The sequence below is a fragment of the Akebia trifoliata genome, unplaced genomic scaffold, assembly GCF_017979445.1.
Source record: "Akebia trifoliata isolate Shusen 1 unplaced genomic scaffold, ASM1797944v1 Contig00095_ERROPOS300000, whole genome shotgun sequence".
Lineage (NCBI taxonomy): Eukaryota > Viridiplantae > Streptophyta > Magnoliopsida > Ranunculales > Lardizabalaceae > Akebia > Akebia trifoliata.
Window position 1 is genome coordinate 117,994 of NW_028236846.1, and position 25,864 is coordinate 143,857.

General features: G+C 34.1%; 4 protein-coding genes across 4 annotated transcripts; 3 read left to right on the forward strand and 1 right to left on the reverse strand.

Moving 5' to 3' along the window:
* Positions 1 to 1,288: 1,288 nt before the first annotated feature.
* LOC147381975 (putative plastid-lipid-associated protein 8, chloroplastic) lies at positions 1,289 to 3,113 on the reverse strand. Its single transcript, XM_086429735.1, has 3 exons — positions 2,852 to 3,113; positions 2,308 to 2,431; positions 1,289 to 1,530 (listed from the first exon to the last, which is right to left on the reverse strand). Exons 1-3 carry the CDS (start codon positions 3,065 to 3,067, stop codon positions 1,304 to 1,306), a joined length of 567 nt encoding a protein of 188 aa, XP_086285861.1. The 5' UTR covers positions 3,068 to 3,113; the 3' UTR covers positions 1,289 to 1,303.
* Positions 3,114 to 4,975: 1,862 nt separating this feature from the next.
* LOC147381976 (NADH dehydrogenase [ubiquinone] 1 beta subcomplex subunit 8, mitochondrial-like) lies at positions 4,976 to 12,148 on the forward strand. Its single transcript, XM_086429734.1, is given in 5 exon segments — positions 4,976 to 5,179; positions 5,307 to 5,393; positions 5,513 to 5,577; positions 5,579 to 5,606; positions 11,831 to 12,148. Coding segments are annotated over 5 exon segments (375 nt in total). The 5' UTR covers positions 4,976 to 5,041; the 3' UTR covers positions 11,888 to 12,148.
* Positions 12,149 to 13,377: 1,229 nt separating this feature from the next.
* Positions 13,378 to 21,216, forward strand: LOC147381977 (protein neprosin-like). Its single transcript, XM_086429724.1, has 7 exons — positions 13,378 to 13,556; positions 15,563 to 15,649; positions 15,774 to 15,986; positions 18,182 to 18,349; positions 19,926 to 19,979; positions 20,083 to 20,226; positions 20,821 to 21,216. The coding sequence occupies exons 1-7, from the start codon at positions 13,383 to 13,385 to the stop codon at positions 21,199 to 21,201; spliced, it is 1,221 nt and encodes a 406-aa protein (XP_086285850.1). The 5' UTR covers positions 13,378 to 13,382; the 3' UTR covers positions 21,202 to 21,216.
* Positions 21,217 to 23,571: 2,355 nt separating this feature from the next.
* On the forward strand, positions 23,572 to 25,655 carry LOC147381978 (protein neprosin-like). Its single transcript, XM_086429733.1, has 5 exons — positions 23,572 to 23,649; positions 24,315 to 24,401; positions 24,500 to 24,712; positions 25,026 to 25,193; positions 25,647 to 25,655. Exons 1-5 carry the CDS (start codon positions 23,572 to 23,574, stop codon positions 25,653 to 25,655), a joined length of 555 nt encoding a protein of 184 aa, XP_086285859.1.
* The last annotated feature ends 209 nt before the right edge of the window (positions 25,656 to 25,864 follow it).

Here is a 25,864-nt window from a genome sequence, read left to right on the forward strand (position 1 = left end):
ATGAAAAGGGAACCAAAATCTCGGTTCCAATTCAGTTTCAGATAAATGTGTACCCATTGACACCCCCTAGCATGGAGATTGAGGGGAATATTGAATTAAAATTGGGTGGTTAAAATTAGAAAGATTTTATTGCCACACCAACTTTTGCTAATGCCACTCCAATTCATATGTAAATCCAAGGAATTAACACCCATCTTTGGGTGGCATTTGCAAAAGTTGGTGTGGCAATAGAAACTCTCTAAAATAATTGTATAATTCTGAAGTATCATTGGGAAGACGATACCTTATACTCAGGTTCAATTCCTGTCATCGCCGAGTTATTGATCTCATTAGAAAAACAGACTCCCGGATCAATAAAAAATAAAAATAAAAATAAAAACATTGATCATCCATACTGAGCATGCATCCAAGCAAAAGGAAATCCAAAAATCACTACCACTAAGCATTCAGCTGAACAGATTAGCATCCATGCTACATTGTGGGTCAAGCAAGCCCTTCATATCCACCATGCTTGCCGCTGAACAAGTAGTTGTGATCATATTATGCAAACTTTGTATAACAAAAATTTTCCATCTCTTATGCAGTATTGATGAAAATGGGTACTTGATCTTTCCAAAATAGGATTGTTCCTTTTTCATTTGAGTTCTTTTATTACCCTGCACTAGTTGAGCTTTGGGAGACATGCAAGCTCCGTCCATCCCGTTCAATGGGGAGATTCAACCCGTGAAATGGCTGAAATCACCCTGCCAGATTTTCTTACGAGGAATAGATGTCTACATGTCTTCATATATCATGGCAATACAAGTAGTATCTTATACTTTTATAATACAATTTGTTTGCAACTTTGATATTAAATTGTACAAGTACATAGATCTGAAATATTAGAAAGGCAATCGTTAGCAAATACTAATACAGAGAAATTCATGATACATGAAAAGCCAAAAAAAAAAGAAAAATTACATTCTGGCTTGAAAGAAAATGAACATTACTGCAGAAGAATCCATTTATCATCCATTGCCTCAGTTTGCCCTAAGTCACATTCAAAGCAATAGAAGAAATGCAACATCATAAGAGCATTAATTGAGGAAAAATTGCATTAAACCACAAATATGGGAGAGTGTCCTGTTTGAATTACCATAAAACATAACTATTCAGGTTTTCCCGCAAATTTGGTGGGTAAAAGAAGATATGGCATGTCAAGAACCAATAGATTGGATTGTTAGATAACCAAAACATTTGATCTTTACCTGGGAAAATGTCTAATATGGAGAACCACTTCTTCATGTTTTATTTTTTTTATTTTCTAACCATAAAAAAGAAATGCAAGCAGCTGTTGATAGAGTAATCTACCTTCCAAGGAAACCTCTCCGTCAAGGAAACCAAATGCAGAAAAAGACACTTTGTTTCTCACAGAGTCTGGAGCTTCCACAATCTGAATCATTTCTTTTGCTTTAAACACCATACGACCCAATGCACTCCGGTATCCACCCCCAGGTGATGTTGGCCTCGAACAATACACGACATCCCAGTCTGAATAACATTAAATTATCATGGGGCAGATATTGGAGGATTTCAAAGGAAACTAAAAATTCACAGGAAATCTGAATCTGCATTCTTCATTTAGTAACTTCAGAAATCATAAAAATGAATATTGAGTAGGATTCACATTGATTCTGTGAAAGAGCATAATAGTGGTAGATGTTTCAGATATGACCTTATTAATTGGATTAAAAAATTTCATAGTAACAATTGCATACTTGATCCTTAGGTCTCAATAGCTTCTAAAGTTAAAACAAAATCGCAAATTCCAGATGGAATAGTGATATACTGACATTTAAAATTTGTAGCAAAATGGTTGAGCAATTATAAGTTAACTACATGTTGCTTTAATTCAGTTAGGAAACAAAGATATGCTCGCCATCCCATATATCATTTCAATTTATTATTTTATCAATAAAAAGCAGTTTATGAAAGTGGAATCTTTACCATGGTTTTAAAACTCGTTCTGACATCTCATCTCGTCCGTGAGCGAGACCGAGTCATCTCGGACAAGTTTTCCGATACGTTTGAGACATCTTGTTCAACAATGAGAAAAATGAATGTGGGTTTTAAATCTCGTCCGATACATTGACTTGTCAATCCGTCTCGTTGTTGGACGATACCAAGACATATCGGACAAGTCGTCTCGGTCTCGGACGAGATTTAAAACCATGATCTTTACTCATCGAAGGTTCTTTGCTTAAACGAGTGAAACAAGGAAAAATGACATAACTTGGTGATTAATCAAAAGCCATTAATTGAGTTTACCTCCAAATATGAGTGGGCATTTTACTGGTTCATTAACACAGTACTTCTGTAGTTGCTGAGCTATTTCGGATACCTCTTTGTGCTCTTCGTTTGTTAAAGAAACTCCTCCATCGGATCCAGTCACCTAAAGAATCAAATGCACTAAGTTTTCATGAGAACCAAAATTTTCAAATTCCAAGTCAGTGATTCTCATTAAGAATCTCGCTCGTTCACCAAAGATACCAAGATGACACAGGTGAATCACCAGATTAGAAATTTTCCCCAAACTGTTTAAAACTCTAACTTTCTACGTATCTTCCTGATTTAAGATGAAATTTTCACATCATAATCACTACGAATCGACAATAGGCTAAATTTCGGATTATAGACCACTCATGAAACTTCCATCAGAAATTATAATTTCCAGACACCCCAAATACCAAACACACTATTTTATCTTTCAATTACATTTCATAAACTAATCGAAGAACATGAACTTCGAATTCAAACACACTCCACATGCTTTTTCCTTTTTAAAGATCTTTTCATTAAAAAGGTTTCTAACCTTGTTAATAATGGAGGCGACAAGATCATCCGGACTAGTGCGAACTTCCTGCGTCGAGACAGAAGCAGAGATTCTCGAAATCTTCTTCTTCTGCTGTGATCGAAGAGGAAAAGACACCATTAATGGAGGATTCGAAAGTTTTGAACCAAAAATCAGGGCTTTGGATTTAGGGACTTCGAGAACTCTGAAATTGGTGAGACACAGAGAAGATGCCATCGTCTTCGAATTGCTGAGAGTTGGAAGAACTCGTGAGATTAGTCAGATTACAGGCTTATCCGTAACATAAATTGAAGCGTGCCACGTAAGCGTTGGAAATCTGGTGGGTCCCGCGTTTTCATTTCATAGCTTGCCACGTGGTATCTTGTAAAATCTACGATAATTTAATAAAAATCCCTTGAAAAAGGCAAGATTAGATTTATCTTGACCGGAAGTAACGCTAGCAAAAAGGGACTATTTTACCCTTTTTTTTTTTTTTTTTTTTGGGTGGTGGGGGAGGGGAGTGGGGTTACACTAGCCCATGTTTTTACTGAAATGCCCCATTTACAATTTCCAAATCCTTAGAAAATATTCTTATACGTTACAATATCCTCCCTCCCAATCTTCTCTATACTAGCAAACAAGGGAGACAATTCTCAATTCTCTCCATCAAATAGTCCTTGGAGTTCATCAACAAACCTCTGAATTTTAAAAACGATCACAAATCTAGTAGATATGTGCTCTTTCATGTTTATTTCATGATCATGGGAGTTTTCCATGAACGACTCTTACTCTTTCATATCTTTCTTTCTCATGTTTTAAGGACGTTTTTTATATTTTTATCAGCTTTGATATATTTCTTCATCAAAGTTATACAAATAGAAAATGATAACAAAAAAAATTAATTGATTTCCAAAATTTCTTGGGGTATAGTTCTTAAAATTTACCCAATGTCAAAACTTAAGACTCAACATTGGAATGTATCTCAAAGTCAAGTCTCAACGTTACCTATCATTGAATATTGATGAATAATAAACAAAATATTTCATTGAGGTTCAATGATAAGTAATGTTGAGACTCAACCCAGAGATACATTCTAGTGTCGAGACTTGACTCTCTCAGTGCCAAGACTTGAATTTCTTAGAGTCAAGTCTCAATAATAAGTAAATTTTAGAAATTATACTCTAAAGATTTTGCGAAATCATTAAGTTTTTTTTGCTACCATTTTTCATTTACATAACTTTATAGGATAAATGTATTAAGGTTGATAAGAGCATAAAACTAATTTTAAAACATTAGAAAGAAAGCTCCAAGGTGAGAATCGTTGGTGGAAAGAGTGAGAATCGTTAGTGGAAAGCTCCAATGATTGTTTGACAAAGAAAATGGAGAGTTTCCTCCTTTGTTAAATTGTGTAAAAGATTGGGAAAGAGAAAATTTTAATTTATAAGAATATTTTTTAGTGTTAAATTTTCTTTTGTAAGTGGGGGCATTTGGGTTCCAAAACATGAGTTATGTAACAAATGATCGTTTTGAGTATTAAAAGTAGTCCCTTTTTATCATTGCATTGAACCCGTGACATTTTTATATTAAAAGTTTAATTATTAAAATCAAATTTTCACCATTAATTTTAAAAAAGGGTTGTTAACTTTAAGTTAAGGGCAAGCTTAATCTTGCATTTTAACATTAATAAACCTAATTAGGTTAATTTTGTATGAGAATTTTTCTAAATTATTCAAAATTACCAGGTTTTCATGTTGCAAAATTATTGAATGAGACATGTTCGTCTGATGTTTTCCAAAACGGGTATATGTCCAATTTTATAATTATTTGTTTTACCAAAATGATTGTTTTTATTAAATAGTTATTATTTATTCAACTCGAACACGATGTCAACCTTTTAATGTCGGGTTACGACTTCAAGAGGGCTCATATAAGCAAAAAACCATTTCTTTAGGACCGGGTTAGGAATCAGATAAGCCTGGTCCGAACCCGCCCATTGACAGCCCTAAGAATGATTATTTGGGGGAGGGGGAATAATCAAGGGCATATAGGCCAGTATACATTAGTCTCTTAAAGAAAACTAAGATCAAGGGGCATAACATCAGTTTTAAAACATATAAGGGCATCCCTAATATAAACCAAAACCCGGAATGTTACCCCCAAATAGAAAGGTCAGTGTGGTTTGGGAGGAAAAATTCTCGCAGAGTGAACAAAATGGCTGGAAAATTAACCATCATAGCGTCTCGGATCATGGGTGGCAATGGTGTGTTGAGTCGATCAATCTCCTCTTCTCTTCACCTTCGATCTGGTATGGGCCTCCCTGTTGGCAGACACCTCATCCCAGACAAACCGGTAATCAAATTTGTTAAAACCCTAGAAATCTAAATCTAATCTTGTCTGATTTCATTCAGTTGGCAACCAATTGATCATCCGAAACTAAATTTCTTTGAAAAATTCGATCGCTCTTATTGTGATTCAGGTTCCTGTAAATGATGAACTTGTTTGGGATAATGGGACTCCATTCCCTGAACCTTGCATAGATCGTATCGCAGAGAATGTTGGAAAGGTGATGATAACTTTATAAATCTAGGATTTTGATGTTTATAATCTGTTGACTTTTGGGTTTTGAGATTTTTCTTTTTCTTTTTTATTTAAATTTTTTGACTTCTAAGGTTGTATCTGTAGTATGAAGCATTGGCTTGGCTTTGTGGTGGTTTGAGTTTCTTTGCATCTCTCGGACTTTTAGCTTTGGAATGACAAAGCCTCTAAGATCCCTTTTGTAAGTTGAAATCCATGCTTTACGCCTAGAATTTGCTTGCTATGATCTAAGTGTTTTTTGATATATAAAAAGATCTAAATTTTTTTTATGAGCAAATAAAAACGTAGGTTTGAAGACAACCTATTTTTATGATCAAATAAAAACATAGGTTTGAAGACAACCTATTTGTACACAAATTTTGTTCGGTGGTTTAACCTTCCTTCCAATTGTTAAAACTCTTTCCATTGCCACTTAAACAAAAGAAGAACTCCCACATAGAGAAGCAGCCTGTGACACTTCATCCAAACCGGACACGTGTTGGCCACTCTTTGGGGAATAAATTATTTTTGGAAACAAAAGTTAACTAAAGGTTTCATCTAGTGTACAACAATTACCTACACCAAGCCTTCTTGTGTCCAATTATACATCCTCATTGGACAACTTCAAGAATTCACATATTTGATTGCCTTATACATCCTAGTACCATTCACACTAGTTGCAACCCTCAAAGGACCCTCTAGAACGCTATGTGCAAATTTTGCCCTCTTTAAAGTCTTTCTCTCCACCATACAAGGTGCAATTTAAAATTTTTGCAGCCTTAAGATCCTTATACTCTGCATTTTGCAGTCTTTAGTCACAATTGGAGTATTGAAAACCTTGAGCATTGCATTATTTTGGGCTATTGTGATTCTCAATGTTAGCAGTTTGGGTTGGCTTGAGAACATTTTTCGAAGTTGAGCTTCAACAATTATTTTTTGTTCTTCATACATTTTTTTTAACTTTCTTTGGATTAGCTACACATGAGCAAAGATGCTTCGCGGGTATTTCATGGCCAACAATTCTTTACTTGCGTAACCTCTTTATATATGCTCTCCTTAAAGATGCACTCTTTTTAATCGGTCTTGGTCCTGAAAGTGAAAAAAAAATAATGGTCCATTTTATGTTGAAGCTCTTTTGTCTTCAAAACATCCCTTAGGAGTTCTAGTTTTTTAATTCTCCTTTTTTAGTCCTCATCAATTGCTTTATGTCATTTGCATATAACATGTACCAATGGACTGTTTTTTTCCTGAATATGAGAAATTACTTCATTTTTTTTTAGTAGTTAAATTTTATAGAGAGAAAAATTGGGGAGTCAAGATGACCAACTTGAGTACAAAGGCAAGGGAAAAAATGCTACCACCTTATTAGAGCTACCATAAGACATGCTAGTTATAAGTCTATGATATTACAACAGAATCCTATTTTAAAACTAAAATCTTGAGGAAGATTCCCTTTGAACTCCTTATAGGCTTTACACCAAAAAATAGAGATAATAATCTGATAGGTGATTTTGCCTCTTGAAATTCCAATTAGGCAACAAAAGAATAATGGTCCCATAATATCCTTTTCGATGCCATAAACAAATTGCATAGTTGAAGCAAAACCTCCAATAGGGCATTGATAAAGAGCAAAAAACTTGAAGATATGTTTAAAAAGATTAAAAAAAGAGTGAGAAAAATGCTACACCTTATTAGAGCTACCAAAGACATGCTAGTTATAAGTCTATGATATTACAAACAGAATCCTATTTAAAAAAAAATCTTTGAGGAAGATTCCTTTGAACTCCTTATAGGCTTTACACCAAAAAATAGAGATAATAATCTGATGAGGTGATTTCGCCTCTTGAAATTCCAATTAGGCAACAAAAAGAATAATGGTCCATAATATCCTTTTCGATGCCATAAACAAATTGCATAGTTGAAGCAAAACCTCCAATAGGGCATTGATAAAGAGCAAAAAACTTGAAGATATGTTAAAAAGATTAAAAAAGAGTGAGCCCAAATTTCACTGGAGATGGAGCTATGAAGAAATGTGATTCATAGATTCCCCGTCGGACTTACAAAGGGGTAACGAGGTAGAGCGGAGATAAAATGCTGTCGAATTATATTGTCCATATTAAGAATACCATTCCAAGAAGCCAACCAAATAAAGAAAGAAATTTGCTGAAGTTATGGTGTAGCCCCTAATCACAGTAGAAGGGAAAATAGAGGATGGAAATGTTAGAAAGAAACTGATAAAATGATAAAACCGAGAAAACCTCATAACGGTTGCCTTCCTAGATCCAACGATCTATTTTTGGTTAAATGAGATGCTACATTCAATAAGACTTGAGATGGAGCCATCTCCCAATCATTATTTCCCTTCTTCACCCAACCTTATTCTAATTTGTATATTATTGACATATTCTTATTTGACAAATCATTTAAGAAAGTAAATTTCTCCATAAGAGATACCTCCGCACAACGTAGTTGCTCCCAAAATCACACCCTATTTCCCCTTTTCAATATGAATGAGATTTTCTGATGAAACTTTGGGAAACCTTGAGTATACCCTTCCATACCCTGCATCCGTATGAATAACATGCTACCCCACTCTCCTACCTAAAGGTCCTGCTTGCCAAACTTAGCCCGAATTGACTCTTTTTCACAACTATCTCAGTTCGAGCCAATCCCTAGAGGGCGGTCCACGAGTCTCTAATTCCTCATATGTAACGCTCTTGCTTTTTCATACACATATGCCCGTCCAACTGACCTGATGAAATTTACAATTATTGTCTTTATCGTGCTTTGAAAAGGTTTCTAAATAATTTCTCAAACCTTCTTGGCATGTATATAACATATGGAGATAATAAAAGGAAGAATATGCGATGCTTGATAGAGTTTTCTTGAATAGTCAACTTACCACTCTTGGAAAGATATTTCATAACTCACCCAGTCCATTTTGACTTGAGGCTCATTCAACCAAGCATTTATTGCAATAATTCCAACTCACATGGTTATATGATTTCTCAAGATCAATTTTATATATCAACCTGGAAACTCCCGACTCACCCTCGAGTCAATGCATCCGTTGGTAAGTACTCCATCCCACCTTTGTTTCCTTTAATGGAAGATCCTATGCGGTCCAATGATAATTGGCATAATTGCTTTGATTCTTTTTTGCAAAGTATAATTGCTTTGATTCTTGATGCAAGCAACTTCAAGATGACTTTATATGTTGCTTCCTCCAAACTGATCGTCGGGATCAAAGCGATAAAGGTGCAATTTGATCTGTAATCTAAGAAGCAATTGTTGAAGAAGTCCTAGATAATCACACCATGAATTGCCTCCTATAATATACCCGAACACTTCTTGAAAAAAAAAATCATAGAAAAATTTTCTAGGCATAGGAGCTTTGTCACCACTCAATTCCCCAATAGTTTGGCACACCTCTTCCTCTTCAAAAGGCCTCTCAAGCCATGATTGGGATTATTAGAAATTCCATTGAAGTCCTTATTGTCTAGGGCAGGGTGTAAACTAAAGTCTTCCTAATATATTGTCCAATAAAAGTTTACTACACCTTCCATGAATCTTTATCTTCTAGATTTTTCCTGCGATAGCCATTGTCATATGGGAAGAACTTTGTGTTACAATCCCATTCCTTCAACCACTTGATTACTGGGAGCGTCTACTTGGTTTTGTTTATTACTGGGAGCTTCTAGTGTTGCACTCTCAAACTGGCCCTTTCTAATATTTGATTCAGTTGCAAATTCCCCTGTTTTTTATTACTGGGAGCTTCAACCACTTTTTGTCTCTAGTTGATTTCTTTCGTTACTGGGAGCTTTTAGTATTGCACTCTCAAAGTGTCCCTTTCTAATATTTGATTGAGTTGCAAATTCCCCTCTTTCTCCTTGTCCAACCTCTTAATCTGATTGAATACATTCTTTTTTCTGACCTTGACTCTTCCAAATGATTTCTTGTTCCAAACCTTCAACTTCTCATTGATGGCCTTACGTTTCTGCTTAAGATAACCCTGAATGGCTAGGGAAAGACATGGTCTCTGAGCCGATTGTAATATATGCTTATTATACGGGAACTCATCTGAATGACCATTTGATGTCACATCTCGCTAATACATATCTTTCGTGAATTCAAATATATCCATTTGAACATCTTCCATCAATAAAAACCATGTGGAAATTCTTCCTCTCATTTTATCTTTAGAAACTCTTCCATTGTGTGTTTAAGTAGAAGATTTCCTTTATCGCTGATCTCCTTGGCATAAAACCAAGTTGGTTTTCTCTCTCTTATACAGGATAGTGTTCGACAGTCAACATTGGGAGCCAAAATTTGTCCCATTTGACTTAAAAGTTTCGGATTGGGCTGATTTATTGTGAGGCTGATCTCCTCACCTTAGGGATAATCCTCACAAAAAATCAGCCCAATCCAAAACTTTTAACTCATATAGGACAAAGGCGTTGGCTCTGTGTTAGCTTCCCCAACGTTGGCTGCTGAACGGTACTCATATATATATTGTCTTTAGCCTTGTTCCATCATTCTCTTCCATACTTTTAGTGTGGCAAAGTTTGATGTCCCATTAGTTGGTTCATCTCAACATGCCTCTCTTGTTCTTTTGCATGAGTACAAAGTGATTTCTTGTTCTTCTGCATTTTCTGTCTTTAAAATATTATTCAGCTAATTAAGGACACTCCAATATTTTTCTCTTTCATATGAAGATCTGTCGAGATCTAGTTTTTGTAAGCAGGCCAAAAATGTTGAGTTAAATTGGTTGTGGAATGGAAGATCCAGAATTTCTCAACTTCTAATAAAAAATTGATAGTTAAGAAGTTTTAATGGTTTATAGGTCCAAGATGGCCACTAGAAATTCTGTGGGAGAAGACGCCAGGGGTGATGAGGTTTCTTTACTCTTGGAGAGATGATCCTTGCATTTGCACATTTTGGTACGAAGAGGGGATGGGGGAGAGTTAGGGAAACAACAAGGCCTTGTTTAGGGAAGCAATTATAATCATTGTGTCTTGTTAAGACTTAAGAGACACCTATCAAAAAAAGACTTAAAGAGATGATTGCATTGTTGGCTCTTGGAAACCTAGCACCTTATCTAAAAGGTCTAAGGTTCAATTGATGCTATTGCCGCTATCAAAAGAAAGGATTACATTTTGTTGGTTATCTGTAGCCAGATTTGCTTTCAGCCACTAAGGAGACAATAGGGCTTGTTTGGAAACCCCAAAATCGGACCAGGCAAGGTCAAACCATTCCCGATTGACTTGAAAGGTGTTTGGTAACCTTTTGGACCTACATCGTTGGTCCCTGTCATTTCCAGTCTTGTTAACAAAACCAGTTCAAAGGTGTCCTTTTGGAAACCTTTGTGTCAAGGAACTGATTCCTCTCTCTGTCACACACACACACACACACACACACACACACATACACACAGAAAACCTTAATTTCTAGTCAATCTCCTTTATGAACTGGTTGAATTTCTTCTCTTTTAACTGGATTTCTTAGAACATTGGGTCCAAAATTTCAGTTCATGACTGTAGAACACAGGTTTCAAACCATTTAGCACTACCAAGCATCATCACTGACATGGAACAGAACTTCTTCCTTCTGCTCTCTGATACACAATTAGGGGAAGTGCTACCCAAACAAGACAGCAAGTTAAACTAGTTCTAGGTTGATTACAGACCAGCTGTGAACTGAGCTAGGCTAGACTAGTCTGGAAAGCATGGAACATCCAAACATGCACTTGGCATTCTGGGTTGGGTAGACGCAATGCAGTTTTTATGCCCGTCCTTTGTGGAGTTGTATGTTAAGTTTCCTTCCATTCTGGCATCACCATTTTATACTCTGTGCGAAGTAGGATTCCCTGACAATATTGTGGGCCCCCACCCCACCCACCCCTACACAAACAGAATAAGCATTTGAGTGGATGCAAGCTCCCATTTTAATGCATATGTTGATCATTCCTGCCAATAATAAATATAGATTTATCAATTAAAAAATAATAGTAAAAATTATCAAAAAATAATAATAATAATAATAAATACAGGATCAATAAAAAAAATTTGACCAATGAGAAGCAACTTCTCTATTTTGTGTGTTTGATAAGCTAAGAATTAACTCCTGAGTCCCTCCTGCTACACAATGCATAAAGATTCTCACTTGAAACATTACTTAGTGCTGGGGAGACTTGAGTCTACTTAGTTGGTCTAGATTAGGCAAGAAGTGAATTTTAGTTCACCTTTGTGCTGACCTTTTTTTAATTTTTTAATTTTTTTGCGATTGCCTGAAATCATAGCCTAAGGTAATTATATAGTGGTTCTTTTTTCCGTCCACAGTGTTGAGAATGTTATATTGTCATCTGCAACTGTGGAACCGTTTCCAAATCTTCTACTTATCGATGCTCTCTTTTTGTCTTCTTACCAGGCACCAAAAGTCTATCCCTATGACAATCTGCGGGTGGAGCTTGGGGAAGACTCATAGATAGTCTAGGTTGGTTGTGTATCTGCAACTCTTGCCTTGAACACTGGGGGATCTCATATGTTTGTTAGTTTCTCTGATTGTGAGGATGTGATCTAGAAATAATGCATTGCCCTAATTGGTGACATGTGGTGACACTGCAACTTGATGAACCATATACCTTTTGGTGAAGGTGTAGAGTTTCTTACCAGAAGGCAACTTAATTTTGGTTGCAAACAATTTATTTGGCCTTTCGCAACAAAAAATCATAATTGCACTTTTTTACTTGTGCCCATTTGCTAAGGTGATCTCAATATCAAGTTTACAGAACTTCTATGTTACTAGCAAACTGATGATGCAATACCATAAAAGTCCAGCCAAATTGTCTAAAAAGGCAAATTCCGTTGTATGGCATGTGGAAATACTCGCTCTTTATCACAGATATTAGCTTAAACTTCATAATCTGGCATTTCAGGATATAAAATAGATTTGTCTCGCCTCCCATGGGGTGCAGTACGGCTAATGGGATTGTTAAATGAAAGTAATAAACATTCCAAGGAAAGGAGGGGAGTTCTAGGGGACAAGCATTTGTTGGAAGATATTATATACAAACTGGTTATACTCGCTTTTCTACTCAACAAGTGAGAACTAAGAATTGCTTCATCATATCTGGTTCTTGCCAAGGGGAGAAGGGAACGGGCTTTAGTTAGGATGTCGGCCTACCATTAATCGTATGATCGTGAAGTTCATCGTTGGAGTTTCAAACAAGGGCAGGGACATGATCTAGAGAAAAGTCTCCTGAAACACCCAATAACCCTTAAAAATGGCCCATTTTATCAATTATATTATTCTTGTGGATTTTTGTTTTTCGCTAAAAGGACTTTGAAAAGTTTCGAAACGTTAGAACACTAAAAAAGTTATCCCTTTGTTTATTCAGCCAGTATCTTATCAAAATCGATTTATCTTTACAGAGTGATTGAACAAACTTGACAGTTTCTAAGAATTTTTTTGGTTTAAATCACTCAATCTTCAAAATGCAATGAGCTCTAATCTTTAAGAAACCAAATTGCCTTTTTCTTCATATTTTTCTTGGCCCCATATGGATCTTAATATCTAATGATAAACAAACGGTTCAAACTCCACCCAGAGAGATGCAACAAAAAAAGAAAGTTTCCGATAACGCATGAGAAGTAATCTCATTTAAAAGCAATTCAATTAAATCATTGATTTATCACACCATTGCACCTCAAATTACTTGGACATTATTTAGGGCTCATATACAAGAAAATTGAAGAAAATTAATTTTCACTGTTGGATTTAAATTTCAAATTCGGGAGTTAGATGATCAATGAAGTAAGGATAGCTTGCAAATATACCATAAATGTTTGCTTAAGATTTCCAAATAAAAACAAAACAACAATTAAAACCATATTTATTATACAACACTAGCATTTATGTTGCTCTGTTTAAATAAAGAACCAAGCTAGCCTCACTACATCAATGAAAAAAAGAAGAAGCAATGAAGCTTCAATCTGTGGCTTTGATGGGTTCCATCCAGTTGCTGTTGGTAGCATTGTCCTTGAGTCAGAGCCACTATAGGGTGGAAGGAGGGAGATTTATCTCAAAAGAAGAAGATTTAGAGTTGGAGAGACAACTCAAGACTCTCAATAAACCGCCCATCAAGACAATTCAGGTACTACTGATGTGCTTATACCTCTTTAGAGTTGTTATTTTATTTAGAGAGATTTTATTGCCTCGCCAACATTCGCTAACGCCATACCAATTCATATGTTAATCACCCACACGTTTGGGGTGGCCTTGGCAAAAGTTGGTGTGGCAATAGAAGCTCTCTCTTTTTATGCTTAAACAACAACATTGCCACACATCTCTAAGGTAGGGGAGAATAATTTGTACTGAACACTGATCTCCATACATCTTTCCTAGATTTTCTAAGAATTTTTTCTTTCGTAGGTTTTAAAGATTCTTACCATTTTTGGACTATTTTGTTCAAGATATTTCAATTTCCGTCGTGACTGGAACACGGCATTAGCCCTGAAATGTTGACTATCAAGAAATGTTTCGTTTGACCCGGTCTCAATTTTTCTCACTGAAACATTGACTCAAGATGAGGAATTAAATGTTGTTGTTGTTGTTTTTTTTTCCTATGTAGAGATAATGTGAACTGAGACAAAGCAATCCATCAAAATGATATTAATCGAAAAATATATGATTAAATTGGATCCTGTGATCCATAAAAACAAAAAATTTAAAAAAAAAACAACAAGAAATATAATGGTTCGAATAATACACGCCTCCCAAGGATATGGCATGTATATCTAAAACAGATTTGTGTAGTTGGATTTCATGTTTCTTAGTGAGTTAAAGGATCTCAATCGATTTTGTTTATTGTAGACGTTTAAATTCCTATAAGGGAATGAAAACGTCGTAGATCTCACATGATGCAAGCATTTTCCACAACTTTAAATTTCTCAAAATACCCTAAGCATTTTTTACTTTTAATACAAAATGAGGAGGGTATTTTGGTATTTGTGAATGGTATTCCACAAAATATCACACATCTTGGTGGTATTCTTGAAAAAGTATTTATACCACAAAGACTAAAACACCATTAAGAGATGTGATATTTACAAAAAGAGTTGTGTTGGAGTGACTTTAAAATTCACTCTGTTTCACACTTTGTTGACGGGAGGTGGCACAAAATGTTAGATGCTTTTCACTCGCATCTCCATGAAAAGTATCTATGGTTTTGTGTACACATCCACATGAGTAAAGTGTGAAATAGAGTGAATTTTAAAGTCACACCAGCATTTTCTTTACAAAAATAATATTTATATATACAAAGATACCATATCTTTTTATTATAGTAAAAGACAAAAATGGTAAAGGCTTTTTGGGAAATACAAAATCTGAAGAATGCTAGTGTCCCCACTAGGTCTTGGACATTAGCGTTTTCCATACATGCATACATACATACATGTTTAAATGGGATGAAACACCACAAAGAGCTTGAGAGATTCTCATTTGGGACAATTGTTGTGGTTTGTGTAGCCTGATAGTACTAGTCAATAAGAAAGTACTATAAATCTAGTCACGCCTTCAATCAAGGGTATTTTTTGTAACTTTACCAATATTTTATAAAATCCTAATTAGACTTTTTGGGATATTTATATTTCTTATTTTTGGTGAAATGGTGTAATCTGTAACTGTGAGTTTTTCTTCATAGTAGAATCGGTGTGATCTGTGGACGTACTTCAATCTAGAGGGAATCACGTAAAATTTCTATGTTTCTTTGTGTGATTGCATCTTATGTTTGATTTTTCGATTCATTTTCTTACCTCAGTTTCACCTATTTTCTTAACACTTAACCCTCTAGTGAATTCCCAAATTTGAAATTTATTAACCAATGGTGAACCATCAAACACCAATCCAAATAGATAGACTCGGTCAAGTTATAAAAATAAGCGAAGTTTTTCAAAAGAAGAGATCGATCTTGACTAGGTTTAATTTACTCTGAGTCGAAAGATCTTGATTCATAGTGGCAAACTCACTCTATGCCCTCTGATTCTGCCTAGAGTTTTGGGTTTAGCTCTAGAAAATTAATCAACTTTTATATTTCTTTGGGTTGGTAAATTAATAATGCTCTAGTATAGGATTTAACGGGTCTTAATGTATTTCTAGACCGAAGAAGGTGCTGTAATCGACTGCATTGACATCCACAAACAACCTGCATTTGATCATCCTTTGATCAAGAATCACAAAATCCAGGTATTTTTTCTAACCCACAATATTTGTTCTCTTGTTTTTGTTTAATTCAATCTATAAAACCCTAAAAGAAATGGCCTGTTTATGTAAATATTTACGAGTTTCTTTGTTTGAGTTTTCTATACAGATGAGACCAACTTCTCGTCCAAAAGGATTGATTAATGGAAGAAGTTCATATATAGATGAACATTCAAGATCTACACTAAGAAGTATAGGTTGCCCACAAGGAACGGTCCCAATTCAAAGGACTCGAAAGGAAGATCTAATAAGAGCTAAATCTTTCTCAAATTCATATGCTACCAATATTCATCCACATTCAACCAAGTTCCCAGGTCAACATGTAAGTGATCATCATCTAAAATCTAAGTTCCCTCATCCTAGTCTACACGATGAAGAATCATAGACCATCTGATTTTTGTATATCACTTTTGATGGGGAAAAATGTTTTGGAACAGGTGATCTCCTTATCATAGAGATAATCATAAAAAAAAAAATCAGTCCATTCCATAACTTCTAACCCATACATTGAAAAAATATTTGGCTTACTTTAGGGTCTTCGAACACCACCCAACTTTTACTAACACCGCACCAATTCCTTTATAAATCACCCAAAAAATTGCACACTGTTGCTGTGGCGTTAGTAAAAAATTAGTGTGGCAATAGCAACATTAGATACATATAATAAATCTAAATTGAATTAAATTGTTTAACTCATTCAAATCGAGATGATACAAACAGGCTCAAGTATGCATTAGTTGAGGCTAAAATGAGACTATAGTCCTTGTTTTACACAAATTTGGATTCACATCTTATGTGTGTGGATATGATTTTCTTGTATTTAGTTGTTCCTTGCAACCATAAGTAAATCAACTTGCAATGTTTTACAAAATTTTCCTTTTCAGACGTGCATCTTATGGGAATGAGTGTAATGGGTGATGTGTGTTTATCTTCTATGTAACAAGACACAATCCAATGTTTATCTCTCATAAGGAGCCGTTTAAATTCAATCTTGCATGCATTTTGAGGAATAATTTCAACTTTATTCTCTTTTCTCTATTCCTTTTTCAAAGATACTCTTCAGCTTTATTTTTTTTTCTCTTGTACCCCTTTTTAATAATACCCCTCCAACTTCATTCTCTTTTATCTTCTCTCCATTTTTCAATAATATCCCTCAAACTTTATTGTCTTTATCCTACTCTTCTTTTTTCCAATAATGTGCTCACAACTTTACCTTTACACTCTTACTTTCTATTATAATAATAATCCTACTATTTTATTGACTTTCCTCTTTTACCCCTTAACCCCAAAGAGGATGACCGTGCCGTAAGCACCGGTAAACTCTCAAGTATATTTATATAATAAAATCCAACGATTTAATCCCCATTTTTATCCCCCAATAAGAGGGGTTGGGTTTTAAAAAAATACCATTTTACTTTACTTTATATATTGTCTCTCATCTTCTTTCCCTTTTTTACTAATACCTCTTTTAACTTTTTTGTATTTCCTCTTCTACCCCTTAACACCAAAAGAGATGCTAGTATTGATTAACACGTGCAAACTGTGCTCTATATAATAAAAAAAGGATGGTTGTCTCTCCTTCCTTTTTATCAATCTTTAGCTCCCCATATATAATGTATTTAGAAGACAATTTCAAAATTTTTTTTCTCATTTCCAAGAATATCTTTAACTTCATTGCATTTCCTCTTCTACTCCTCTTTCTAAGAATATCTCTTCAACTTTATATATTATTTTTTTCTTTTTCTCCCATATTCCAGTAATATCCTTCAATATTATCTTTCCTCTTCTCTTCCCTTAGAGTATCCCTCCAACTTAACTATTTTTCCTTCTACCCTTTTAACCCCCCCCCCCCCCCCCCCACACACACACACACACAATGAGAATTAATGCAGACATACTCTGGCATATAATACAAGGTTGTCCCCACTTCATTTACCCTCGTACAAAGAGGTGTTGGGATTTGATCTTACCACAAATGTCAAATATAATTTTCAACTTCATTATTTTTTTTCTTCTCCCACTTTATAAAAATACCCAGTCAATTTTATTATCTTTCCTCTCCTACCCCTTAACCACAAAGATGGGCAAACAATTTAGTTTGTGTGTATATATATATATCACATTTGTAGTTTAGTATTAGGATAAATTCATCAAGTTATATGTACATTAGATAACTTTTTTTTAATATATAAAAAAGGAAGATGATTACATTCGGATATGGCATAATTCATAAATTATATATATGGGTGATTCAATAATTTAAAAAATATATATGAGTCGTGTTGGAGTGCCCTCAAACTTGTACCTCATATCGCACATCTTGACGTGAAAGTCGTTAGGAATCATAGATGCTTTTTTACTTGTATCTCAATAAAAATCATCTATCATTCCCATACACTTTCACGTCAGGATGTGTGATGTGAGGTACAATCTTGAGGTCACTTCAGCATTATTCAAAATATATATAGCTGTTTTAGTAATTTCCTCCATCCTCTCACTACTTTGTTTGTGATTCAGTTAACTATTCTCAGATCGAAAAAGATTATAAAACAGAAATATAGGGGAGTCTCTGGCCTTTTCAGTATTTACAATCCAACAGTGGTAGAAGATCAGAGAAGTACAGGTCAAATGTGGATTGAAAATGGTCAAGGTAATCAAATCAATGGTTTACAGGCGGGATGGATGGTAAGTCATCTAATATGCTTTCTTTTATTTATTTGTTTATCCATACTGTATGTATATATATATACTTTCTTTTATTCATTATTATATTATATTTGATTTTCATAAAATTTTGGAATAATAAAAATAAGTCATGATAACATGTCACACTCAATTGACTTACCTGATGTGACAGGCTCGGAAATTGTAGATGTGCTCTCCTTGGGATTAAAAATGCACCTTTTTATGGGAAATTGTAGTTATGTATCCTGAGGAGAGCACATCTACGATTTCCAAGCCCGTCATGTCAGGTAAGTCGATTGAGTTGCCTTCGTGGCTATGTCAGATTATCAATACTCTAAAAATAATTTAACATTTCCAAACCCGAACCCCCAAACTCATGGAATAGAACTAACTAGTCAAAATGATTTGAAAATTTTTCACGTCAACTCAGTGAAAAATTTTATATACGTAACCAATCAAAATCTCAACGGACTTATTCAATTATAAACAATAACTTTGTGAAGAACAAAGAATATGACCCACCCAAGAGTCATCTGTGGAAAGGGGAAGATCTATGAATATAAGATGGGGAACTATGTATGAATATAAGAGGGTCACGAGACTTAATTAGGGTATGACGCGTCTGAGAGTAGAGGAAAATATACACTCAATAATATATATATATATCAAAGTTAACTCTCGAGTTTTCAACTTGACTGGACTCAGTGATGGAGTCAAATCTTAAAAGAAAGTTGCTATTGGCACCTCAACTTTTACTTATTACATCCCAATTTCTTAAATTATTTATTACACCCTAATTAAAGATTAAAATGTAAAAATGGTACAAAACTTATTATCTCAACATTACAAAGCATTATAACACGTTCAAACAACTTCAGTAGTTGTTTACAACAAGATTAGGCTCATATAAAATCCTAACTCTAACAAATAAAAATATAGACATAAAAAAAGAGATTCTATTGGCACTCCAACTTTTATTTATTTTCCATCATTGATTTATTTATGGGTAAATCTCTATTTCAAGCGTTAAATATGACGAAATTTCAAGGTGGGTACAGTACTTATTTTAATTCCCAAAACATGTATTCATCATTTTTATAACGTACGAACTCATGAGTTCATCACTTTTAATATCTTCAAATTCGTAAATATACCAAGGAATTCATTGATTTTAAAAGTGACGACTTCACTCAAAATGCATGTTTTGAGAATTAAAATGAACAGTGTACCAAAACTGGAATTTGGACATAAGTTAAGCACGTTTTGGAAAAAATCCTTTTATTTATTTTATTTTAATTGGAATGTAACAAGTAAAAGTTGGGGTGCCAATAGCACCTCTCTTTTAAAATTATACTGAAAAGACTTATTGGTCCAATCCAACTTCCTGAAAGCATGATTGAATACAAATCCAAAAAAGAGTTGATTTACTGAGTCAACCAGGAACAACACCGAACTCTCTGAGTGGACTATGAAACTCGGTTAATTTAATATTTTAAAACATTGATTTGGACATTATATGCCCCTTCCAAGATAGAACTCTTCCATTTTGATGTGTTACTAACATGTAATTTAACAGGTGGAACCAAGATTATTTGGTGACAATAAAACTCGATCATTTGTATTTTGGACAGTAAGTTTGAAAGTTTTAATTTTTTTAAACTATTTTTTAAATAAATTTATTTATATATATATATATATTGACCAGTAGATTACATGTCTTTCATATCAAATAGGTAAATGGTGGTTGGAGTGGTTGCTTCAACCTTTTCTGCTCTGGCTTTGTACAAGTTAACCAAGATAATGTAGTGGGAGACGTTCTAGAACCGACCTCCATATATAATGGAACTCAATATGTTGATAACATGATGATATTTCAGGTAATTTACTTAACTTTACACATTGTTCCAATAAATGATTTTGGTTCACAACAGGAGTTCTATGACCATTTTTGTCATTTAATTATACTAGAAGATGGCATGTGCAAAGAGATATGTTTTAAAAGGGTATTTTTATAATTTAAAATATCGATTATAAGGTTTTTGAAGATTAGTAAATTTTGGTGTTGAAACACTTCTACTCTGCCTTCTCTCATTATAATAATAAAGATATTCGATCAAATATTAGTCAGTTTGAAAACCCATGTGTAGTTGGCTAATTCGAGTGAAAATTTTCTATATATTTTAAAATAAATAACAATATTTATTATTTGTTCTCCACAAAAAAATATTATCATAACAATTCTGATTGGATTGACTTAGGAAGTTTGTTCCATTGAATTTGGGGACTGAGTCACCTCGATCAAAATCCAATCGATTGAGTTAAGTCAAAATTGACCAGTTCATAGCCAACTCAATGAGTTTTTAACTATGATTAGAATTATTCCGAATAGTATTCCTAACGACAACTATAACGATAAAAATCGGAGCCCTTACTTATTGATTTATGTGACATTTTATTTTCTAATTATACAGGATCCTGGTACTGGAAATTGGTGGTTCCTTCACGGCAATACGGATATAGCAGTCGGTTATTGGCCGAAGCAATTACTGCCACTTTTAGTTGAAGGTGCTTCCATCGTTGCTTGGGGTGGGCTGGCAAAGGGTCTTCCAAATGGAAATTTTCCACCGTTGGGGAGTGGACATTTCCCCGACGGTCATTACAACCATGAATGTTCATTTAGACAAATACAAGTTGTTAATTCATCTAATTACTTAGTAAATCCTCAAGAATCTCTCTTGGAAACAGGATTAGATAAGCCTACATGTTATGCCTTGGTGTATTATGGGATTGAAGGAGGAGAATGGGGACAAACATTCTCGTTTGGTGGGCCAGGAGGATCTTGTGGAGTATAAAACAACAAGTACTAGTAAATTTTCAATAAATGTAAGCTTATGTTCTTAAGCAAATTAAATAAAGTATTTCGTTATGTATTGATACATAGGCCTTTAAAAAAAAATTAATCATAAATTTTTTATTTAATTTTTCTTTCGTTCAGAATTATGAATAAATTTTAATTTATATTTAAACTCTTTAGAGCACCAGATCTCATCACCACACATACTAGGTAAGCAGGGATAAATCTCTGTAGATGACCAACAAGAGAGCTTGAACTAAAGACATCTCCTTTTTAGTGGGATGCCTTGGTCATTGTCTCCAATGCTAGTTGGTTCACAGTATCCATTTTAATTCCAAAAATAGTAAATTATCTTTTACAAAATCAAAATATTTTAGTTAAACCACTTTAATAATTTACAATTTTCAGGATTTTCTAATTTTGAGCTCATGTTTTGGTAAAACAGGTTAAATAAATGGTACTTTGCTTCCTTGCATGAGAAGTCGACATGAGGTTGATATTTTTTATAAAATTCAATTCTTTGTAATGACAAAAAATGGTGAAATAGATGACATGTTGCCCTGCTTGCATCGAGGATGTAATCAGGACCTTAAGCTTTATCAGAAGATCAAGGATCTAATACCATGTGAAATAAAGAAAAATAGATTTTTTCTTTACTAACTTAATTCATCTAAAAAGGGCTTACATAAAAAAAAAAACAAAAGAAGTCCTAACTGCAATTGAATGTTATCTTATCTAATTAGATATTATTCTGATCTTCAATTATTTGATCTAATCCTAAAATATGATTAGGTGTATCACAATACATGTTATTACATTACTTCATATCTAATACTCTAATCTAATATTCTAACTTAAACTTTAGGAAAAGTATGATTGAGTATCAATTTGTTGTTTGTTTTTCTATATTGTCAATCATCATCACACTATATAGAGATGAGAGGGACGGTGCATCGAAAAACGAATGAAGGAAAAACCAATAAGTATTCATCATATCCATATTTGAGTGATAATGGGCTTGATGGAATAACTGGGCCAAAATTGAGTCGACTTAATATTCATCTTCGCACATCAAGGCTGTTGAATATTTTATGTTCCTTGGATTAAACGACTTAGAGACATTGAATTTCTCCCATCTTCAATTAATTTGATGCTTTTGGCCCATCGAAAAAAAAAAAAAAAAAAGATTTACCAATGATTAGATGACCTCTAGCTGCTTTTCCTTCACTATTGTTTCGATGCACCACCGCCCCTCCTCATCGTAAAGTTACTCAGCGTCTAGATAATGTCATAAATGCGTGCTTAAGTTTTCCTAATAAAAACAATACAACATTTAAAATGATATTTATTATAAAGATCAATAGCATTTATTGTACTCTCTTTAAATAAAGAATCATGCTTCACTTCATCAATCAAAAAAAAAAGCATTGAATTGAAGATTCAATCTATGGCTTTGATGGATTTCACGCATTGTTGTTGGTAGCATTGTCTTTTAGTCTGAGCCACTATGGAGTGGAAGGAGGGAGAAGTATCTCAAAAGAAGAAGACTTGGACTTGAGAGACAACTCAAGAGTCTCAATAAACCCCCCCATCAAGACAATTCAGGTAGTGTTTATATGTAGAACACATGCTCCCCTCTGATAAACGCCTCCATCACAAAACCGTAGATCAAATGCCTTGAGATACACAAGAAGATTATTAATGGTGTTGTGTATGCCGAAGAAAATGATCTATGGTTTTGTGATGGGGGTGTCATATTATGACGACTCATACATATAATGGAGTTGTTATTTATTTCTTCTTTATTATTTGCCTCAAACTAGGGGAGTAAATAATTTGCATAATCTTTACTAGATTTTTAAGAAATTATTAATTTTCCATGGTTTAAAGGATGGGACCTTTATTTTATTAATATTTCATCGGGGACATTTGGGTTTTGGCTGAGACTGGAATGAAACATTGATTTCTGAAAATGTTTTGGTCAAAATGGTCTTGATTTTTCTCCCAACTAAAACATTGCCTCGAGATGAGATTTTAAGTAGAGATAGATGTGAATTGATACATCTACTTTCTTCCTTGTTTTTCTAACTTTCCATCAGGGGCAGATTTACAGTTGGGGCACTTACACCACCCCAAGAATTTTCAAAGTACATCGATTAGTGAACTAATGCAATAGATTTGTGCACCGGATAAAAAAATTTGCCATTATTGCCTCTACAAAAAAATTTTCCACTCTTAATTGTCCCCCACAAAACTTTTTTTACCCTTCATTGCCCCCACATGAGCAAAATCCTGGCTTCGCCCCTGCCTTCCACATCTAGTTTTAAGGATGATGATTGAAGGCCAACCCTCGAGATTAGCTAAGTAGATGGGTAGTTCCACTTACGGTATAAGATTGGTTGGACTTGACCCAAAATCAGAGTGGTCTAACAATCGAATTTTGCAAGTTTGGATCCTTAGAGTAAATCCGAATGAAAAAGGGGTCGAATATTGTTTGATGTCCCTTGAAACGGATTGGATATGGGTTGGACATGGATTCAGCCTAGATCCAAATAATTTAGTGCTTTAAAATCTATAATTTTAGATTTCTCAAAATATCATCCTACTTTTCTAACAACATGGATTCTTATCAGATGAAAGGGTTCTAATGGAACAATGTGGGAGGAAAGGGAAAAAAAAGGAACAAGTCAAACGATTCATTAAAATCCAGCCAGATCCAACCCAAATCAACATTTTGTATCGGTTCGGGTCAGGTAGTATTCGGTTTCAGTGAACATGTCATAATTCGGATTTGGTTTTAGCACATAGGATTCAAGTTGGATTCAGATCCTGATAAAAATTCAGATCTGATCATGGATAACTCCGATCCAACCTACTATACGTCCGACCCATATTATTTCGTTCGAGCGGGAATTTAAGTTCTTGTGGGGATCCATAGAATTTGAAAATTCTTGTAGGGGTTAGTGCCCCAACAGCCCCCACTTTAAATCCGCCCCTACCACAGCCCATAGGTTTTTTTTTTTCTTAATAAAAATAATCCACTATTGTGTTTGAATTTGGGTTGGAAAATAATGCTCTAATAGAATTTTATAATTAATAATACATTCTCAGACCGAAGAAGGCAAGGTAATTGATTGTGTTGACATCTACAAGCAACCCGCGTTGGATCATCCTCTACTCGAGGATCACAAAATCCAGGTATCTTATATATCCACCCCTCTTTTTCTCCCTATATCATTTCGTTCGATCGGAAATTTACACATTTACAAGTTTTTTTGTTCGAGTTTTCTATACAGATGAGACCTACTTCTCGTCCAAAAGAGTTGAGTGATGAAACTTCATCAGTAGATCAATATTCAAAGTCTATACTAAGAAGTATCGATTGCCCAGAAGGAACAGTTCCAATCCCAAGGACTCGAAAGGAAGATCTAATAAGAGCTAAATCTTTCTCAAATTCATATAGTACTGCAAATATTCATCCACTTACAGCTGAGTTCCCTGGTCAACATGTAAGTGATCATCGTCCAATGTATAAGTTAACTTATCCTATATTTTGAAAATATCGACTGACTTATAAAAACTTGGCTAATCGAAATAATTTTTTTTGTCCATTTAAATGTAGCTTTCTATATAAAAGTATAGATTTTGTGAATAAATATATACTAGTAATCGGCTATAATAAGAAAATATTATCTAAATATGTAATATTAAATGAATTTAAACCAATTTAAATGATCTGACTCTTACAATACGAGATGACTGAGATAAGTCAATTCTGACTTACTATCAAATTATCTTCTAATTAATGTATTTGTCAATCAGTATGCGATAATGAGAACAAAAAAAGGTACAAAAATGACATATAAGGGACTCGATGGCCGCATCAATCTATACAATCCACACGTGGAAACAGGTCAAAGAAGTGCAGCTCAAATGTGGATTGAAAATGGTCCACACGATTTGCGCAATAGTCTTCAAGCTGGATGGATGGTAAGTCATCAATTATTTTAACAAGTTATATGTATTTATTTGTTTCATCCATATTCAAATTATATTTGATTTTTCATTAAAATTTGGAATGAAAACATTTTAGATTTAAAACATTGGGTTAGACATAACTAACATGTAATTTCACAGGTGGCACCAGGATTATTTGTTGACAATAGAACTCGATTATTTATATATTGGACAGTAAATTTAATATAGTTCTAGTTTTAAATTATTTTTTAATAAATTTAATACATGTTAAATTTGACTAATAGATTTGAATTTTTTTTTTTTTTTAAATATATATAGGCAGATGGTGGTAATAAAACAGGTTGTTTCAACCTTCTTTGCAATGGCTTTGTGGAAGCTACTCCAACGCATCATATTGGAGGACTTATACTTCCAGTCTCTCAACTTTTCGGAACTCAATATTTCATTAAATTGCTGATATTTCAGGTAATTTAATCCTAATCTACACCTTATGACCACATCAATTCTTTTTCTCCTTTGCATGCAATGCTCTTAATTATTATTGTTCCTATTAGTCTCATTTATACGTTCTGAAATCATTCATCTTATATAAATAAATAATTAATAATTATTTTATTTTATCTATTATATAATTTGATTTAAGGGTGTCAACAAATAGATCTCCATTCCAGTTCTGTTCGACT

What these genes read in the sequence shown, in the direction of transcription:
- LOC147381975 (XM_086429735.1), bottom strand. Translation starts at nt 3,067, where the DNA reads ATGGCATCTTCTCTGTGTCTCACCAATTTCAGAGTTCTCGAAGTCCCT. An exon ending in TCGCCTCCATTATTAACAAG is followed by an intron (nt 2,432 to 2,851) that starts GTTAGAAACCTT and finishes TTGATTCTTTAG; the next exon opens with GTGACTGGATCCGATGGAGG. An exon ending in ATGCCCACTCATATTTGGAG is followed by an intron (nt 1,531 to 2,307) that starts GTAAACTCAATT and finishes AATGTTATTCAG; the next exon opens with ACTGGGATGTCGTGTATTGT.
- LOC147381977 (XM_086429724.1), top strand. Translation starts at nt 13,383, where the DNA reads ATGAAGCTTCAATCTGTGGCTTTGATGGGTTCCATCCAGTTGCTGTTG. An exon ending in GTTTACAGGCGGGATGGATG is followed by an intron (nt 18,350 to 19,925) that starts GTAAGTCATCTA and finishes GTAATTTAACAG; the next exon opens with GTGGAACCAAGATTATTTGG. An exon ending in GATCATTTGTATTTTGGACA is followed by an intron (nt 19,980 to 20,082) that starts GTAAGTTTGAAA and finishes CATATCAAATAG; the next exon opens with GTAAATGGTGGTTGGAGTGG.
- LOC147381978 (XM_086429733.1), top strand. Translation starts at nt 23,572, where the DNA reads ATGGGTAGTTCCACTTACGGTATAAGATTGGTTGGACTTGACCCAAAA. An exon ending in CTAACAATCGAATTTTGCAA is followed by an intron (nt 23,650 to 24,314) that starts GTTTGGATCCTT and finishes ATACATTCTCAG; the next exon opens with ACCGAAGAAGGCAAGGTAAT. An exon ending in CTGAGTTCCCTGGTCAACAT is followed by an intron (nt 24,713 to 25,025) that starts GTAAGTGATCAT and finishes TTTGTCAATCAG; the next exon opens with TATGCGATAATGAGAACAAA.